The sequence below is a fragment of the Cryptomeria japonica genome, chromosome 10 (genome assembly GCF_030272615.1).
Source record: "Cryptomeria japonica chromosome 10, Sugi_1.0, whole genome shotgun sequence".
Classification (NCBI taxonomy): Eukaryota; Viridiplantae; Streptophyta; class Pinopsida; order Cupressales; family Cupressaceae; genus Cryptomeria; species Cryptomeria japonica.
Genome location: NC_081414.1, coordinates 911,290,091 through 911,311,370, shown reverse-complemented (window position 1 = coordinate 911,311,370; position 21,280 = coordinate 911,290,091). Strand labels below are relative to the sequence as shown.

The 21,280-nt window shown below is 41.8% G+C and overlaps 1 protein-coding gene across 1 annotated transcript in view; it reads right to left on the bottom strand.

Moving 5' to 3' along the window:
* LOC131050652 (uncharacterized) overlaps positions 1–21,280 on the bottom strand; it is a 173,258-nt gene that overhangs the window by 50,043 nt on the left and 101,935 nt on the right. The window contains exon 7 of the mRNA XM_057984863.2: positions 1,885–1,977. Within this exon, the coding sequence (XP_057840846.1) occupies positions 1,885–1,977 (93 nt within the window). The remainder of the gene's footprint in view (positions 1–1,884; positions 1,978–21,280) is intronic.

Sequence of the window (21,280 nt, the reverse complement as noted above, 5' to 3'; positions counted from 1 at the left end):
TCAATTATACATTTCCTGGCATTCTCAAGGCTTTTAAAGCTATTCCGGATCCAGTGGGTTTATGTGATAATGGCAGTGTCCAGTCATGAGGATTTGGTATGTTAGATTTCAGGCAAAACTCAAGTTGGCAATGGCAAATAGTGAGAATGAGACAAGTCTTGAAGGGTTGCTTACAAACTCAAAAAAAGAGGAGGAAGAGGATACAGAGGAGATGATGCAAGTTCAGCCTTTGTCACATCATGGAAGGTGAAAGGTAAAGTGAGGCAAAAAGAGGTTGATAAAGGGTTCTCCATGCTCATGTATTAGCACTTATGAAGCATGTTCAATCATTGGATGCATACTGTAAGGATTAAATTTAGTCATGAAACATTTAGTTAGATCACACCACAAAGGCGCTTTAGATATTCCCAGCAGTTATACACTCCTAAAATCAGAAGAGGATCAGATAATCCATGCTGTCAGGCATTCTGAACTGCTTAGAAGGGTCAAGATCATGGGTTGGAGTCTGCTTCAGGCCTTAAAGTGCTGTCAACGGAGCCTATAAACGTTTTAGACAGTGGTATTTACAGCCATGCATTTGACTGTTGAAAGACACTGCCTCAGGATGCAGGATTAGATCAATGGGGTATTTATGAATTACAGTCAGTTTATTCTTCCAGTTTCTCTGTCTGGTTGCTGGTTTATCCTGGTTGTCTTTATGCCTTTTTTTAAGGTGTTCTGTATATGCTGTTTCAGCTGTATAACCTGCTACGCTTATTAATTGGATTGTTCATGCAGCTTTTATGTTACGTTGTCATACCCTAGCTCATGTGTCTATTTTGTATGGTGGTCCTCTATATGATGCTGATTCACCTATGATATGCGATGATCATGCAGCTTCTGTTATGTAGATTGCTTTTTGTTTCTAGCAGGAATGGAGCACCTTTATATAACCCCTATAAAATATTTGAGAAAATTGATTTACTAATTTAAAGAGTAAAACGATGGACAGCTCGTGAAAGGCAGAAACAGTAGCTCTGTATATTGAAATCAGTAGCATATATAGTGTAATAAGCATTAGCCATAAAGGATTTCTATTTTTTTGTCACTAACATTGTTCAATATTCAAGAGGAGGCACTGTTCAAATGCTATATATATAATATAGTAGGTATTTGTTACATTATTGCATTTTAAACACCTTTTTAAAATAATATAGAAAGTATTCTTTACTCTCTTGAACAACCATAGGGTATAGAGGAGATAATACTTAGGACAGCATCTCTTTGTAGATAGCATGCATTTATTCAATTAGTTGTGCACATAGTATTCATGTAGCTTGGATTAAATATTGAGTTGTGTGTTAAGTTATATAATTTATATACCTATATTCACAAAAGAATCACTTTAATTTTTTAGAAAAGTTGAATGTTTGAGAACTTACTTGCAGACACATCAGAACTTCTGCAGAGGATCAAGTATAAAAATTATGTTTCTAGCATGGAATCTAAAATGTACAACATTTGAACATAACTGAATTATGCTTAAAGATCTAAGATGAGTTCAAATTAAGATTGATTTACTAGTCTACAGAGAGATGATCAAAAACTCACGAAAGGCAGAAGCAATAGCTCTTGATATTTAAATGAGCAACATAGATAGTGTAATAAGCATTGCCATAAAAACGTTTTATTTGATTTGTTATTAATATCGGTAATTATTCAAGTAGAGGCATTATTCAAATTGGAAATAATAGATCTAATATTGAATTTACCAGCCTTGGACTTGGTATACAGTTTGCTTCGAGCTTGCAATTAATGTTAGGAAACATGATGTTTTATATATAATAATTTTTTTAAACATTGATTACTTAAAGTAAAATAAAAAATTGGTGTTCAATTAGTTACCTGATCTATCAAATCAGGATTTGTCAATCCCCAACCTTTAACACGGTAAGCATCCCGGACTTCCTCGCATGAATTACAGCAATCATCATCTGACTGTGAGACAGAACCAGCAACATCCACAATAAATCTTTTAACATCCCTAATGATAACTTTTAAACTTCTTTTCAAATAATGAATCAGCCACATAAATCCAAGAAAAATTGTCAATAAGACATCTAAAGAAACTCTGCAAGAAAAATTAAGCTAAGGATCTAACATTAATCTGCATTGATAAGCATTGTAGCTGTAGCACATCATGTTAGGATAGTATAAAAGTTACAAGCAAGGAAGCTCATCAATGCGAGGAGTTAAATCATTCACACACTTTCTATACATTATAGTGTTTAATGAATTACTTATCACAAATGCAGAGATACACCAGTGTTTATAATAACTCTAAAAAGATCGCACTAGCAGAAACGCAGACTTGATAATCAAATGGAATGTAATAGATCAGATCCGCACAAATATAGTGAAATAAGAGCACAATAGATGATTATTAGGAAAAACCATTTACAAGAAGGCAACCTCCTATTGGTGTACGTTATATCATATACCGAACATTAGAATGAAGTACCCAAAGATAATTTATCCTCTCTTGAACAAAATCACTGCGTATGCTAAGATTGCTAGAAGATCATATGGCAATTCCAAGGTTTCTTTTGTTAGGTCTTGACGTGTGGATAAGCTCTATGGGCGTTGTGATATGCTGGTAATACACAAAGGGACTTACACTTGAATTGTTCAATTCACAATGAAGGTTTAGACAATGAATCTCTATCATTTGGGACTTGGATCATGGAAAAACTGAAAAGGAGACAAGGGTTTAGAAGTTCTAATCTATTCCTAGGAATTCAAGAGACGGTATTGACTAGGTGAACTCAATAACCACACTTTGCTTCGCCTCACTTAGGACAACTACACAAAGCGGATGCAATCTTAAAGGGATGTGCTTATGATCGGAAGTTAAGCATACACAAAGGAAAGCTCAAACTAACTGTACACAATAAACAAAAATCATTTGTCCATCAAAAGTATGAGTGGAAATTCACCACAAATCAATACTTATCAAATCTTGCATTCATCTAACATACATGAAATAAAATCTAAACTATTGTGTTGAAGAAATTGAAAACCTTGCCAATCATTTAGATAAAAGAGATTGCAAAGCCTTAAGAGAAAGCACAAAAGTAATGTATTATCCAAAATGACCTTCTCGCAACAATGTTTCAAAAACTTCACACTCTCCAAATGAGAGGAGGTAACCTTATATAGGAGTCCAAAAATTTTGAATGGCCAAGATCAAACAGCGATCAAGGGACCAGATTGAAAGATCAAAACCCTAATTAGGGTTTCCTAAAACTAACTACCCCTCGACCAATGAGAAAATTACATTTAAAGACACTTGTCCTTCTTGCTAAATATGAACCAATAATAAAAATAGAAGGTTGTTGCATTGTGAAGTGTGCCCTCTAGAAGCTTTTGTGGATAAGTCAAGTTCATTGAACTTGGACATGTTGACTTGGAACAATCTGATTGGTTGGAAGATGGCGAGGCGCCACCTCAACGTGTTGGATGTCCTCTCTGAATTCTCCGATTTGTGTCAATGAAATTGTCTAAGTATGGAAATTTGTTTCTTCTTGTCACCATCTGATTCTAATTGGGAGCTTGTCTTTAATTTTTTAGGAGATAAAACCCTTCAAGAAGTTGTCCTGATTGCTTCAATAGGTCTGGTATTGTAGATGAAATCCCCCAAGAAATCTGAAAGTCTTTCTATATTTTCACCAAGTCTGAGAACTTTTCTTTCTTGATGCCTTGAGATTCTTTCAAGTGCCATCTCAATGCTCAGACGAACCTTGCTTGTAGACTTGTCTTCAATTTTGAATTTGGCTTAAAACTCCATTTGCGCTTTCTGCAATGATCCCGCCTCAGCCATCATCTATGATCTGCAAAACAAAAAGAAAATTAAGTTAAGATTCTAAATTTGAGTGTGAATTTCGAAGGTTTGATGGCAGAGTGTGCTTTGATTCTCCAATTCCTCAGAACTTTTAGCCTTTAACAAGCTGCAAACACTTAGAAATTTTAGAAACCCTTAGAACTCAATCTGATTTGAAGGTTTGGGAGTGAAATTTGTCTTTGATTAATCTGAAAATGAAAAACTTAGTCCCAAAATCTGTGAAATAAATGTTGAAATCAGATTCGAATACTGGAAAATATGTGAAAATTAGACTAAGTCTCTGAAAACTTCATCAAAATTTGAAAACCAGATTGAAAACTCAATAAATCTGCCTTGAATACCCCTGTCACCTTCAAAATCTAGACAAGAGAGAAGTAAGAAAATGCTGCTTGCCTCAGAAAATTTTGAATCTGCACTTGAAATGTCTTTGAAATGCTCTTGAAAACCCTTGAAATCTTTTGAAAACTCTTGAAATCTTTCTCTCCAAAAGTATTTTACTCTCCAAGTTCGAACCTTTCAAGAGGCAATAGGAAATTACTCTTTCATCGACAAAAGCGAAGTATCAAGGAATAGTAAAAGCAACATGTGAGGCAGCATGACTCAAAAGGATACTTTCAAACATGAAAATGCCTCGAGCAAGGCCTTCACCATTGTTTGTGACAATGAAGGGGTGCTAAAGATTTCCAAGAATCCAATATTCCACAAGCATACCAAAACATGTGGATCTTTATTGTCATTTCATGAGGCAACTTATAAAAGATGGATCGGTTATGTTACAATATTGTCCTTCTGAGAATCAAACTACAAGCATTCTTACCGAGTCATTGAAACTTGACAAATTTGTAAAATTTTGGAATAAACTTGGTGGAGTTAGTAGATTGACCATTAAGGGATGGTATTAAAATAATATATTAAGATTTAGTTTAAATGGTTAATTAAGTCTTTAGGGTAGACTAGGAATTTTCTTTAATCTTTTAGTTGTCGTTCTTATCCTCTTGCTTTATTAGTTGTTGGTCTTATCTTTTATGGATAAAGCTTTGGTAACTCTTATTTAAAGACACTTCCACTCCTTGATTTAATCATTCTCTGTGTTATGTTTTTCTTAATAACAACCACCTTGCAAATTGATGGTGAAGACCACAACTTCTATTGGTTTAACACACAATGATGATCAATTTGACAACTGTAATATCCCCAACAATTTTTTTTTATTTTTCAACATGATTAGAAGCACAACAACACCCGTTAGGGTTAGACAAATGAAATCCAAACCAACTGGAAAGAACCCAGCACATTTTGATCACTGAGAGCCCAAACTGGGAGGGTGAGAGCATACGCTAGCAAGGGATCGTTAGATGTAAACTGCTGAAAGTACTGATTACAATAATGGGCAGCAAGCCAGCCCCTTCCACTTAACAGCGGGTATAGGAAACTAGAAGGCTTGGCAGTAAACCAGCCAAGGAGAATAAGAACAAAACCAAGCACAAATCACTCTACCGCAATATTTCAGCGGCAAGACTGAACACTTACAGCAAAGCTCAACTCAACCGCTTCTGCAACGGGAGGACCATTACAACAAAATAACACTCTACCTCTTATGCAACGGGAAGACAGAATTACAAATATCAAATGTGGGCGGCAAGCCAGCCTCTTCCACTTTTCAGCAAGGTATGCTTTACAATCCAGAAGTGGTTCATACTACTACTATTCAACCTTACAATATAGAGCGAAATGATTAGAATAGAAGAACAATGTGATCACAAATGGAAGCTACCTCTAAAATCAACTCAAACATTAAGCAACTATTGCTGTTCTTAATTTTGAAAATGCATAACATGCAGACCAACCACTACCAGAAACACCAAAATGCTCATAACAAACACAAATCTACTCCAAATCACACCAAATCAAAAGCAAATGATTAAAATGGCATAAGCGACCATTTCCGAACCTCAAACCTGCAGCTCCGAAGCCCGTGGCCAGATGCACGCATCCCAAGACAGCTAGGGAAGGGTGTCCCAGCGGAAAAATTGATCAGCAATATAAAATTCAAAACAGAAAACTATCATCTCCCCTTTGGAGGACATCATCGCCTATGGGATAGGGAAAATCAGAGCCAATACCCATGTCGATACGCTCAGCAGACAAGGAGGTACGATCAAAATATTGGTTCAGCCACTATACGCCTAGCACACACCAAAAAACACAGCAGCAATCAGAAAACTGAAAATGTAATAGCAAACTCCATCACTTTGAAGTTCAATCTACTCCTCTGAATGAGAAATAGGCTCTCACAACTAGGTGCTATCTCTCAAGCACGAAATTGGTACAAGCTAGGAAGCACGCAACTTCGAAGCAAAGGTCTGGCACAATTTTGGCAGCACTTCGTTATGAAAATGTTCAAAGATGATAAATGAGAGACCAAGCTCTCATATTTATAGATTCTAAGACCCCAAATTCACCTCTAAATGGCATCCAAATTACACTTCCTCATTTGCATTTCATTTCAAGCATGACTTTGCCTTGGCATCCCCCTTCCTAGGCACAAAGTTTGAACTTTACCTTGGTCTCAACTTGCAACAAAAAAGAACATTACACATGAACGAATATTTCATCATTGGGCGCTGTTGTGACCATTTCACACATCGCCCCATTGAAAATGGGGACCCCCTCTTTTTGCTCGCCTTTCGCTTCGTTTTTTAGGATTTTGTTAGTCAGTCAGTTGTCTGGATTTAGGGTTAAGCCTTAGGGTTTTCGTTAACGTCTTTTCAAGCCAGAATCCAGTCAGTTTTGAGAGCTTTGAGCTTCTTTTCTAGGATGCAATTTTGAATGCAATGATTTCGCCAGATTGGTCTTTTTTTCAATTGGAATTTTGAATGCAGAGCTTAACTTTTTCTAAGTGTTGAAGATGAAATGTGAATTTTTGTCCAATTGAATATTTTGACCAAATTTTGACTTTTTTGATTTTTGATCCCGGGCATTGAGAATGATTTGTTTTCGCCTCGTGAATTGATTAAACTTGTAAAATCATGTTATTTTGGCCTGTAGGAGCAAAATCGCTCCTGTCCCTCAGTGAAGGACGGGAGCTTGTTTTCAAATATCTTGCTGTCCCTGCAGAGTCAAGATGAATTTCGAGTTGGAAGTGATAGAGAAAGGCGAGATCTTTCCATTGAATATAAATTGAAGATTTTCACTAACACAGAAATGCCTCCAGGAGAAAAATCGCTCCTGTCCCTCAGTGAAGGACTGGAGCTACAAATCAAATTTTGCTTTGTCCTTGCGGGATTTCGACGACTTGACGATTTGAAGAGGTCCAAAGGGAGATGTTTTATCAGATGAATATAATTTGAAATGCAAATATGAAGAAGAATGACTCAAAATGCTAAAATCGCTCCTGTCCCTCAGGAAGGGACCAGGGCGAAGTATGTTATAGCTCCCGTCCCTCTCCCAGGGACCAGAGCGATATTCTTCATAGAGTAAAATCCAGGCCAAGATCAAGTCAAGTTCACGTTTGTTGGCAAGGAAGACGGTGAAATGAACTCATTGAATATAAATTGAATATTTTAAAATGTCAACAAGGGTCCCAAAATGCCTAGTTCGCTCCTGTCCCTCAGGAAGGGACCAGAGCGATTTTTGTTATACATGATTTTCTTGTCCAGTTTCAATCGATCCCAAGGCATGGATGAATGGAAGGACGCATTACGAACCCGTTGAATATAAGTTTTGAAGGTGACAAGGTGAAATGAAGACCACAAGAACAAGTTCGCTCCTGTCCCTCTCCAAGGGACCAGGGCGATACAGTGGTTATGTTGCCTTTTCCTCAAGTTTAAAACCAATCCAAGTCAAAACGAAGGGTGGCAAGGACGTTTCAAGGCATTTCAATCAAGCACAAGTTACCAAGGTCATCACAGTAAAAGGGATTTGCACTCTAAGACCCAGTTCACTCCTGTCCCTCAGGAAGGGACCAGAGCGATATTAGGTATATTGGCCAGCTCATGCAAGAATCACGTAAGGTCAAAGTTTTTCAAGGTCATACAAGGTCCGTGGTATGATTAGAAGGTGATATGCAAAGGTTTTGAACGTCCGAATGTTGCCAAACAAGCTAAAGAGCTCATATCGCTCCTGTCCTTTGGACAAGGACCAAAGCGATTTCATTAAAAACACTCATACTCCTTCAAAGTCAAGGCAAGGCGAGGATGGACGAGGTAAAGGACGCTATTTGAAAGGCAATAAACGATGAACCAAGGTTAAATGTTACCAACTTGAGCTCAAAACGGAGAAAAAAACATGGATCGCTCCTGTCCCTCTCCAAGGGACAAGGGCGATGATCCTTATAACATCCAAACACCTCATGAAAGCAAGTGGGACGTGCGTGGAATGGACTAGCAATGATGTTATTTGCCTAGCGATGGAAGTTCGAAGATCAAAGATGCAAGATGAACGTGAAAACATGGAGATCGCTTCTGTCCCTCTCCAAGGGACAAGGGCGATGTTAGCCAAAACACATGATATCCTTTGACAATCACGTTAAGATAAAGACGCACAAGGTTTTAAATGGCATTTGGAAGATGATACAAGGAAAAATCCGTATTAAAATGGAGAATTTCAAGCGAAAACCTTAGGATCGCTCCTGTCCCTCTCCAAGGGACAAGGGCGATGATACATCTAAAGACACTCATGCGTACATGCAGGGCAATCTAATTCGAAGAACCCAACCAGATGATCGATTTGGAACGTGGAAATGAAGGAGTTGAATGTTGAAAACGCAAGAATCATGACAAAAATGGTGAATCGCTCCTGTCCCTCTCCAAGGGACCAGGGCGATGAGGTACGTCCACTTCATTTTCAAAATTTTTGGCGCCAAATAAACCTCTTTGAATTCATTTTAATGCTAAAGTTTGATGAAATTTAAAATTCTATTTAATTAGCATTTAAAAAATTGCGTTTGGCATTTATTAATTATTTTGCCTTGATTTAAAAAATCGAAATTTATTAATTAAAATAAAAGGCATTTAATTAATTAATTATTAATTAATTAAAAATCGAATGGAGCGCTCATACATGGAGGTCGGCCTTTATTATTTAATTAAAAAATCATTTTAAAATTGCTATATTTTCCAAGTCGGCCTTAATAAATGGAGAGGTGCAAGCGCTATATATATGGAGGGTGAAATTGTCATTTTTATATCATCATTTTACCTTTCCACATGCGAATTAAGGAAGACAAAGGGTAGTGCGAAGTGTGTTTGAAGAAGTGCGAATATCATCCAAAGGTGGCGCTAATACTTCCAAGGTGGTGCGATATTTGAAGATCTTCATTTGAGCAAATTTGCCAAGACTTGAGGGTCACGCCAAAGGCGAACTTGAAAGATCACGTCAAAGACAAAGGTGGCGAAATTGATTTTCTTTGAGGAGATAACGTTGAAGATCATTCATACCTCAATTTTGCCTAGGCGAATTTTCTCTTTTTGCATTCTAGAGTTAGCTCTCTATTGAGGTATGGCGATTTGATTTTTATTGCTTTATTTATTCATCATCATATTTTTAAGCTTTGAATTTTGAATTTTGAATTCCTAGCTCAATCGTTTTATTTTAGGAAATGATAACTCAAAGACTTATCATGAAGTTTCCTAAAATTTCTCCTCTAATCTATGTTATTTATTGCAAAATCTAGCTTCTCATTATGAAATGTTGTGTAGGTATGACGACCCCGAAGGTGGGAGCATCCACCAGTCGCTCAGCTCTCATGAAAGAAGATCAAAAGACCGAAGAGGTGGAGACCAAGATCGTGTCAAAGTGGAACAACATTGGAGATACCAACTTGGGGAACTTCAACACGAGGAAGTTTCGAGAGGTCCCTTACATTGGTAAGCCATCACCTGTCGCCCGGAGAATAATCGAGAGTGGTATCATTAAGGCGGCAGGCTTTCCTCCAGCTGTTCAGTGCCATGAATTGATGATCGAGTGTGCCCGTCACTATGATCCACAGTCCAGAACGATCGTGTCCAATGAGGGAAACACTTTGGCATACCTTTCAGAGGAAGCTATAAGTGAAGCTTTCCATCTTCCAGAGCACAGGGACATGATATACAAGAGCATAGAGGGAGCCAGATCAATGTATGAAGATGATCCAGATGCTTGTCTAAGCATTATCAATAAGAACTGGCTACTCAAAAGCCGTCCCCGTCTGAGCAAGGTCCCGAACACACCGCACAGGATTGATTTCCAGGAGGAGTACAGAGATTTGATTACCATGCTCAACCGAGTTACAGGAGCCCCTCATGCCTTCTATTTCGAGAAGTGGATGTTTTACTTCATCCAGGTGATTGTTCAAGGGAAAGGTACAATACATTGGGCTAGGATGATTAGCCATTGCTTAGACGTACAGTTGAGGAGACTCAAGGCTACTAAGTCCTTCCACATGAGTTCATATGTCATCTATGCCTTGATCAGGAGTGTTGAATACGCAGGACTACCTCACAGAGGAGTGATTGGAAGAGGACCCGGCGAGGTCAGAGCTTGTGATTCCTATGCCTACTTGCATCATCCGCCAGGGAGCAACTATAAGTTGGTTAATGATACTTTCACGATGAACATCACAAGGACGTTGCAAGGTGGGATTCACAACAGGTTATCTCAGGATGCCCAGGAATTCATAAAGAGGTACGATGCTTGGTTCATTCAGTTTCCGAAGTTCACTTATATTAGAGTGCATGGATGTCCTTTACCTCCATACATGTTGCCGAGATATCCGACAGACAGAATTGTGTTACTTGAAGTAACAAGACAGTTGGCAGCATATGTGAAGGCATTCAGACACAGACATCAGAATGGAGTTCCAGTACCTATCATTTTGGGTAATTTAGTTGAGGTATGTCCTAATGCTTTAGCCATGGATGATGCAGAGAAGGAGTTAGCCTTGTATTCTTTTTCATCTTTTGCTTTGAGAGAAAGCTTTGATCCGCATGGACATTTAGAGGAGACAGTCGGCAGAAGGTTTAGGCATGAGTACCAGATTGAAGATTTTATGATGAATCTCTTAGATGATCTTGAAGTGAAACGGAAAATGCATTCTAGATTGCCTTTGGATTTCATCAGGAAATGCAGGATTTACAGAGTGGCCGACCAAGCTCAGGACAGTGGCAGACATATCCAGTCTTCCTATGATCGAGAAAGCAAAACAGTAAGGTTAGATTGGAATGAACCCGAGGTCGTGGATTTAGATACTTTGATGGCACCAGTCTTGTCTTGTACTCGCAGATGGGTTGACATTCAGCATCAGAAGTTAAGGGAACAAGGCATAGCTATGTCTTTCACTTTGGAAGAGAAACCTGCCGAAGGTGGAGCTAGTGTGAGTGAAGGCAATCCTAATCCTAGAAATTCAGGTGAAGGTAACCTTCGATGTGCCAGTGAGGGCAATCTCCATCCAAGAGGTTCGAAGAGGAAAGAGAGACCTGGAAAGAGAGAGTCTTCCAAGAAGAAACAAGAGGCTAACAGAGATCGATCATCCGGTACTTCTTCTAGACCTGAGAAAAGAACAATTCAAGTGGAAGAATCCATGGAGTCGATGGTACAGAACGATAGACAGGAGGAAGGACAGGCACAGCATGGTTCACCAGATGGATCTCTCCAAGACTATGAGTTAGATGAAGACAAAGAAGACAATGAAATAACATCTCCTCGCAGACAAGAAGAAATAGTGCATAAAGAGATTCAAGTTCAAGAAACAAGATCGATTATCCCAGATTGGTTGAAGGAAAGATTAACCAAGGTGATCGTAATAGAGGACGAAGACAATGCAATTGATTTAGAGAGCCTTGTTGGACGTTCACACGAAGTAACAGAGAAGAGAAAGGCTACCAAGATGTCCAAGATGATTCGAGATGAGACTGGATCCAGGAAATTGCAGATAGCTACACCGGCAGCAGACAAATATGAGGGTGAGATCCTAGCAGAAGAATATGATATACAGACTTTTGAGTTAGGACCACCTACAGCAGAACAGACTCTAGATGATGCTACCGATTCATTTGAGGCATTGAAAGACAAGCTTAGAGAAGAAATGGAGAAGAACAGAAAGCTTGAGAGAGAGGTCAGTGCATGGAGGACATATTTCAGTCACATCAATGAACCTTTGGGACGTCAGGATCCAGTTAGATCACCAGTACAAGCATTACCGCTTCAATCAATCAATGAAGCAGAAAGATTCAGGAACATGGTCCAACGTACAAGTAATTGGATGGATAGATCTCATACAGTGGTGTTGTGCGTTGCACACGCCCCCTGTCGCCGACAGGGTCCCCCTTTCCAGTTTTGAGTTTTTTGATCGTCATCCCGAGAATTGAATCAGAGTTTCTCGTATCTCCTCGAGCGAGTTCGTGATCAGTCCGTAAGCTGATCAACGTTGGAGTAGTGAACCAATGAGCCCTTTTGACTGATCTGGCTTTCGGGCGTAAATACCGAGAGTTTGTTCCAAAATTTCAAAACTTAACATAATGCATCTCCTTTTCGGACCCCAGGTCCGAACTTGGCGAAAGTCAAGTTAAGGTAAAAAAACGTTATGCGCTCCTCTTTTTGGATTTAAGTGTCCGAAAGTGAAAATTCAAAATTTAAAAGCGTAAGGTGGAATTCCATTTTCGGACCCCAGGTCCGAAATGTCCAAAATCAAGTTATAACAAAACGCGCATCCATTTCGGACCTTAGGTCCGAACTTCAACAAAGTTAAAGTTTTTTTAAAAAAGCTACATAAACACCGTTTTCGGACCCTAAGCTCTGAAAAGGGCGAAATAAGTTTTAAAAAGCAAAAACGCACACCATACATACTTCGGACCCTAAGCTCTGAAAAGGGCGAAGTAAGTTTTAAAAAGCAAAAACGCACAACAAAACGCATACTTCGGACCCCAAGCTCCGAATAAAAAGGGCGAAGCAAGGCTTTAAAAGCAACCATATTAAACACGCGCTTCGGACCCTAAGCTCCGAAAAAGGCAAAGTTGGGTTTTTTAAACATAACAAAACGCGCATTTCGGACCCCCGCGTCCGAACTTAAACCAAGGCGAAGTTAAGTTTTAAAACATAGTGCGAACGACGCGCATTTCGGACCCCCGCGTCCGAACTTCAACAAAGGCAAATAAAGTTTTAAAAACATAGCGCAGCATCCATTTCGGACCCCCGCGTCCGAACTTAAACCAAGGCGAAGTTAAGTTTTAAAACATAGTGCGAACGACACGCATTTCGGACCCCCGCGTCCGAACTTCAACAAAGGCAAATAAAGTTTTAAAAACATAGCGCAGCATCCATTTCGGACCCCCGCGTCCGAGCTCCAACAAGGCGAAGTTAAGTAAAAACATAGTGCAAACAACGTTTTCGGACCCTAAGCGTCCGAAATTCCAAGATGAACGTTTAAAAGCAAAACATAGTGCGATTATCGTCTCCAGACCCTAAGCCTCGAGCGCTGGCAAAGGCGAGGAAATTAACCCTGTGAGATCGCATTTCGGACCCCAGGTCCGAACCTCGGCGGGGATGGAAGCTGAAGGCGACACAATCATTTTCGAACCTTAGGTCCGAACACAAAACGAAGGCAAAGTTAAAAGCCAATGCGATCATCTCTCCCGACTTAAGCTCCAAGCTTTAATGCAGAAAGCGAAGTCCAAAAGCAAGCGAAACTTTAACGCAAAAGGCACAGTTTGTAACGCGGAGGCCAGGGCGAGCACACCCGCGAAGGTTAGATTCGAAAACCTCCAATTCGAAATTCGAAAGGAACTCTTAAATCCGAAAGCAAGGAGGTAAGACACCGCATCATCCTCCCATCAACCATTTAAAATTCAGGTTGTTAGACACAGAACCATGTGAAATTAATAAATCCTCTTTCATCTTCCAAACTGCGAAAATTTAAACAGGAAGGATAACCGTTGGGATTCAAATTTTGCAGGGTCATCCGCTCGCCCCGCACGACAAGGTCGGGTAATCACCCATCATTCGCTCCAATCAGGTAAGTACGCCTTATCGCGTACGGTCATTTAAAATGTGTGAATCAAATAGGCAAAATACGCAAAATTTGAAATGCTTAGAGTCTGCATCTCCGTCATTCGAACATCCAAAATTTAGGACTTATTCCCGGAGTTTGGCCGAAAACTGCATCTCTTTTCAAAATTCTCATGTTCTGCCTTTGTTAAAATTAATCCAAAAAATTCGAGAGTAAGAATGCTTAGTCATAAATCTTCAGGAATATGATGCTGTAGAAGTTAATCAGATTGTTAGCCCAGAGTGACATTTAAGCTAATCTCGGTCTGTTGAAACACTTCTGTTATTTTCTAACCCGCATCGTCATTCTCGTGTCACCTTGTAATCCGTGTCTGGCTGTGCAGGATAAATGCCTAAATCAGCGGCAGAATCATCAAAAACACCCGCTGCAGCAGAAACCTCACGAGCATCCAAATCAGACATCCCACGGAAAGTTGAAAGAATGAAGTATCAGTATCAGAGGGGAGGGTTAAGAGAGTCAAAGGTCCAGAGTATCTGGGACAACATTGGTGACACCGACCTTGGCCACATTGATATTCAGGATTTCAGGGATCGGGTCTTCTCACCCAATGCATATGGCAGGCCTAGGCAAATGCTGGAAAGTGGCATCGCCCAAGCAGCAGGTTTTCCTCCAGCAATCCAGAACTATGAGTTAGTAGTGGAAGCTGCTCGGCATTACGAGCCAAAGTCCAGATTAGTGCTTCTGGAAGATATCACTATTGCCGACTTCTCCCCTGAGGCTATCGGCGATGCATTTGATATCCCCTTTCCAAATAATCCCATAGCTACAACAATGGACGAGGCACAGGGGGCGTATGATATGAACCCAGCTCGATGCAGGGCACTAATTAACGAAGAATGGTTCAAAGAAAAAAGGGCTTCAAGCACCAGGATTGTGAAAAAGACCCCCAGAAGTGACTTTCATAATGAACATGGCGATATGGTCACCTTACTTAGCCGAGTCATGGGACTCCCTAAGTCCAACTACTTTGAAGAATGGATGTTCTATTTTACAGAACAGGTCTTTGCCGGAAAGTCTAAGTTTGACTGGGCTCAGATCATAAGTGATAACATCCATGCTCAGCTGATTGAGCTTGAGACAAAGAAGTATTTCACCATGACCTCCTATTTGGTCTATATGTTCGCAAAGAACCAGCCACTGCCAGGATTAATAATGAAAGGTGAGATCGGGAATGGGCCTGGTCAGGTAAAGGTTTATGATTGCTACCCGCAGCTGCACTACCAGGATATAGCTCAAAGGGAAAAGAGCAGCCCGGCTTACGCAGTTGGACAGTACGAACGTGTCAACGACGCCTTCACAATGCGCCTAGTCAGGCTAATGCAGGGAGGGTTACACATAAGGCTCTCGGAGCAAGCTACCATTTTAGTGCAGAGGTATGGGGCCTGGTTTATTCAGTTCCCAAGATTCTCCTACATCCGAATTGCTGGCTTCGAAGGTGCCCCCCTTCGACTTCCGCGGTACCCAACCGATAAAGTAGTCCTCATGGAAGTGGCAAGGCAATCACGCCCTGCCGGCATATTATTACGAGAAAGCAAGCAGGCTGGATTCGCATTTCCAATGATCATAGGCAACCATGATGTCCAATTGAGAACTCCCACCCTAGCAGAAGAGTCCCTTGCAGAGCTAGCCTCTTATGGCCTACAGGAACATTTCCCAAGAAAATGTTTTGATCATGACAATTTGGCAAAGAGAGCTTACGGTAGGCGCTACAGAGCAAAGGAGTCAATTGAAGATTACTGGAAAAATTGCTCCGATGACTACGAAGTCAGGCGACGGGAATATTCTAGATTGAGTGTGCAGCAAATGCGACTCTTTGAGTACCGTCGGGTCCCGGATCAGCTCACAGACTCGGGGAATTGTCTCCAAGTCCGGGAATTCGAAGCAGTGAGGCATCTCTTGCCAGGCGTCGATTGGTCTCGAGACCCAATCACGGATTTCGAAGCAGTCATGACAGCCCCGGCAAGATACACAGATCAATGGTTACAACACCAGATCGAGAGGCTAGTCCATGAAGGGGTCCAGTTTACTTACCATCTGATGGGCAATTTCGACTCTCAGTCTTCCGAAGATGAAAGGACATCAGCTGAAAAACCAGAGAAAAGGAAGAAAACTAAGGCTTGCAGAGGGACTCGGACGTCCAAGAGAACGAGGAGGGAGAAGATTCCCATAAGAAGGCCAGAGACCGCTTCATCTTCAGACCCCAGTTCGCCCGATGGTGCCATAGATTTGGATTGCATACCTGCTCCGCCTTCCCAGAGCGACATAGAGGCATTCCAAGCCAATGATCCTCCTGCTCCAGATATGCCGGACACCGAGCAAAAGGGCCCCAATTCGACCAAGCCGGGTGACCAGATAGAGGAAGGAGAAATCCCATCCACCCAGGGGATCGAAGTGCATGAACCTACCCAGCAGAGCCGCCATGAATTACTACTCCTCCATGCAGCCAAGGACGACTCAACTGTCGAAGGGGAACAAAGAACAGACGAGATCCATGAGCTCGAGGGAACCAAGGAGCCACCATCACAGGAAGATATCAGACAATTATTCAGTGAGATAGGGGAGAACTCAGATGCAAACAAAGAGCTTCCTCCTTCTTCCACCCCTCCGATGGCGGGACAGCTGTTAATTTGTGATCAGCCAGTTGAAAGTATGGGAGCACAAGGTGCTAACTTAACCCTATCCTCAACCCAGACGGTGCCTCAAGAGTGGCTGATCGCCAGAGCTCAGCGTAGGGCCGCCACCAAGGCGCCCATCGACCTTGAAGACATCTTCTCACGAATGGATCAAACAAAAGTAAAAGGGAAGAAGAAACCGAGAACATACTCTAAGATAACCAAGGATGGGCAAAGGAACCGCACTCTTCATATTGCTACCCCGCCCGTAAACAAGCTAGCAGATCAAATAACCCTTGCAGATTATAGCATTACGACTGTCCCCATCGGACGAGCTACAAAAGAGCAAGAAAAGGAGGAATTTAAGGACTCGGTGCAAAACATACTCAGACAGCTCGAGGAAATCACGGCTGAAAAGGACATGTATCGAGCCCGTGCTGAACAAGCCGAGGGATACATCGATAAGCTCCTACGGCCACTACACAACCCCTCTGAATCCCATATTCCCCCAATGGCATTGGCGCAGAGGACCACAACTGAATTTGAAGGAATCCGGGATACCGCAAAGGCCGTTAAGGAATGGGTGCAAGACATCAAGAAAAGGGGAGAACAGATCCTCAAAGAAGTAAAGGAAATGGCTCTCCATCGAGAGCTCACTCTCGTCAGGTTGTTGGAAGTAAAGAGAGAATCCCTTCACATGCATGAAGTAGCGGCCTCTACCCTTCCCCTCCTAAGAGCTCTTTTCTGGACACATACACAAATTCCCACACTGCCTGACATCTTGAGTCCCCATAGCATCAGTGTTCTCAAGGAATGGTATTGGACCGTCACCATGAAGAACGATGCCCAGGAAATTATTGACAAAGAAAATGACGCGTGTGAGGCGATTCTGGGGAACATGCAAGAACTAGGCAAGACCATCCTCCGATCAATGGTTTCGGGGTGGATAAATGACCTGTCCGACAGTGTAATCCGGCCGGATTGGGAGGGAAGATTGGGAGCAGATAAGGCTTCTTATTCCATTGAAGACTTAAGTTTTGCTGGTCAGTTCCATTCAGACATATTATGCTTCGAGCGTAATCGCTCCAGCTGGAAGGACGGTTTAAGGCACGTGGACCAGTATCTCGAAGGCATGCAATACAAAATTCGCCACCCTCCCATGCCCCCTTTTAATCCCCTCTTCCAATTATGCATCAAGTTTCAGGAATATGTCCGCGAGGAACGAGCAGCAGGTCGTGATTTATGGCGAGAATACCTGCATGGCGAAGACCAGTTTCTGCAAAAGGAATGTGAAACCAGAATAGAGAAAGCGGTTTCTCAAAAATGCTTTTTTCCCCCCAAGTCTTAAAAAGTGCACTTTTGTCCCAAAAGGGTGACAGTTGACTTTTGGTCAACATATTGTAAAGTTTTTTGTGCACCTCCCCTTTTTGGATTATTTCAAAGTTGTAATTATCCTTTGGTAGTTATTGCTCCTTTTGAGTAATTGTAGATATTTATCTCCCTATTTATGAGTGTGGGTCCCTCCTTTTGTAAGGATGAATCTGGGCCACTTGTTTAGATTAGATCTTGGCCATTCATCCATTTTTGGAAACCTATTTAAGGGGACTGGTTTTCCCTCATTCAGGAGGAAGTTCTTGAATTGTTGCGAAAGCTCTGAAGAAATTTTGCAGGAATTAATACAATGGATTGAAATTACCTTCAAATTTCCTTGTGAGTGCATGGTCTCCTTCTTCATTTAAATTAGAAAGCTTTTAATTATGTCTGTTCATTTTATACAGCAGTTCTTACCAAGCATCTGATAGAATCTCCACAGTCCATACCATTAGAGGATAGCTGATTGCTTTTTTTCCTTTCTGCATGGTTAATCTGGGCTATTTTATGATTCAGTTCGATTATCAAAAGCACACATATCATGAATATAGAAGTTCTAATATTGTATTTGGTAATATGAAAATCTGGTTTCTCCTTTGAAGATTGCACTAAGTTTATGCAAACATTGTGTCTGAATGACTGATGATGCTTAACCTGGTTTCCTGGAGGTGTCTGTCTGCTTGGGTAAATCTGTTGTCCTAGTTAATATTTACTGTTCTCTCTCGCTACCCTTCCTTTCTTTCCTCCCAATTTTATCCTTTTTTTTAGAAATCCAGTCTTGCTAAGTCAGCTTCAAATAAATCAACATCACCTGAAAGAAAACCAAAAGAGGTCCCTGGGAATTCGCATATGAAATTACCAATCAAACGTAAGCCCCCTTGTGTTTCCAGCATAAACACATAAAGCCACTGAGAGATCCCGCAGTCAAGACCTGACAAAAGAAACCTTGAGGTAGTCTCCTTTGATCAAACTTAGAAAAACAGCATTAGAGACTTCCTTATCTCAAGAGAGAGTAGGATAATCAGTCGGCTATTCTATTCTGCGTTGGCCGTATGGAGTTTGCAGCAATGCGATTTCAGACACGTCAACAGAATTGGCGCTAGAAGGAGGGCTTGAACCTCCGAGCAGTCTAGCTCAAAGATCATATTAGACAACTCACGCTGGAACGAATTGGGTCTTTTTCTCCTAAAAGGTTCGAAAGAGTCCAAAAATCAAGCCCAGAACGGGAGAGATTTACTGGTTTTCAGTGCTATAGACGCAAGGGTTATCGCCAACCTTCAGACCCCAGTGAGTCCAGCTCGGCGAATCAGCAGTCCGCCGTTCCAGGGAGTTCAGTTTTTACGGTTCCAGTGGTTACAAATCTAGTTCCTACTACAACACAGATAACTCAGCCACGGATGGCGCACAATCCACCTGCTCCAAATGGTGCCACATGGTTGGTAGACAACCCGTCACCGCTGATTTTCCCGGCTTACCATGATATGCCCAAGAGCCCAGACAGATTCTGTTCCGTTTTTCATCCAAATGACCCAAACAGGACAGCGGAAGAGCATATCAAAATATTTGAGGATGCGTTGCGCAATAGGCGAATTGAATACGCGGATGTTGCATGCAGGCTTTTTCCTTATTCATTGGGGGAAGACGCATTTTACTGGTTCATACATTTACCGGTATCCTCTATCGACTCTTGGGAAAAGTTGAAGGCAGCCTTTACAGGAAAATATGGCATCCCTATAACCCCCACGGAGCTGTACAGGCAATTTGTGGAAGTCAAGAGACAGGAACACGAGCCTATAAGTTCTTTCAACAATAGGTTCCATAAGGCCTTCACCCGATTACAGGATCCGTATGTGGTGAGTGACGCTTCGGCAAGGGAAATCTACTATTCAGCGCTGGATTATTTAACAGCCATGTTCGTCCGACAATCACACCCTGCGCCAACTACACTGACTGAGGCCTATGCTAAGGCCATGGAAATTAGTAAGGGGCTAGGCCAAAATATCGCCGGGCCCTTGATGCAATTAGGCCCCCCTGCTGCATCCAGCCAACTCCAGGGAATTACTCAAGCTTTGACCCACCAAACGCCCATTTTAAACCCAATCCCACAACCGGCATATCAGCCTCAGCAGCCCACCAGCCAACTGGTACTTCATCCAGGACCACCTATAGCCCAAATCCTCCCTAAGCAGCCTATCTATCTGCAAAATACCACTGTGTCATCAAGAACCCAAGAGGAGAAGGATGAGATGCGGGAACTGACTGACCAAATGAAAAGGCTGTCCTCTGAAGTTACTCATCTGCGAAATCAGAATAATCAGTTGCAAAGTAATCAGAGGAACCAACACCAGGGCCAATATCAGAATCAAGGATATCAAAGACCCGCAAGGACATGGAACACCCGTCCCAACAACGGAGGAGTGCCTACTCCGCTCGACAATCCGCCAGCATCGGAAAACAGGCCAACGGATACGGTATTTTTGGCAGAGGCAGCACTTTCTAACTGGTGCAGGTTACACAACACTAATCGGCACTCAGAGTTACAATGCGACGAATTTCAGGTTGCTGCCAGCATATTCCAACGAGAGGTGGAAAACACAATGCCTCAACCAGTGCTCCCTCCCTCTGGATTTGAAATAGTGCCGTCACCAAGGTACGACACTGCACTTGTTCTAGAAACCTACATTCCCCCATTTTTCTTCCCCAATCAGGATGAAAACGAGGTGGCTGACCCGAATCAGCCCGTCGATGTGAATGCATTTCAGCAGTACCAGCGCGCAAATCGGGGGCATTATAACAATAACAACCAGAACAGCAACAGCAGCCCCTACACCACTTCCACACCTCCCAAAGACATCCAGGTCCCTCCAGATCAGAATGCTAGTAATAACCCAAGTTATCCAAAGGCATCGCAACAGTACGCGAGCCAAGGGCAGCCCCAGAAAACCCCACCCCAGACAAGGATGCTCATTCCGCAGAACCAGCCAATTACTGTCACAAATCCAGGCTCTAGTGATAGGTCATCCAGCAACATAGAAATTGCTAAGCTTGGCCAGTTGGTGGCAGATGAGTTCAAAAAAATGAAAGTCAACTTACCCTTTTTTGAACTAATGAAAGTCTCCGAAGTCAGGGACATGGTCTTGAATAGTCTTAAGGAACCCACACCTACTCAGTCCAAAGGGATGGACGATCACCCTGGACAAAGGATAGTACAAGGACAACCCCAGAAGATCAGTGGTGAGGTGAGAGGACCAACAACTCCCAGGGATGCGACAGTGAATTATTCTGCACCACCTGAGTTCCAAAATGATCCACCTATGGAGGCCGGCTTTGGAGCACGTGCACGGGGAAGGACTCAGGATATCTCAATCATGAACA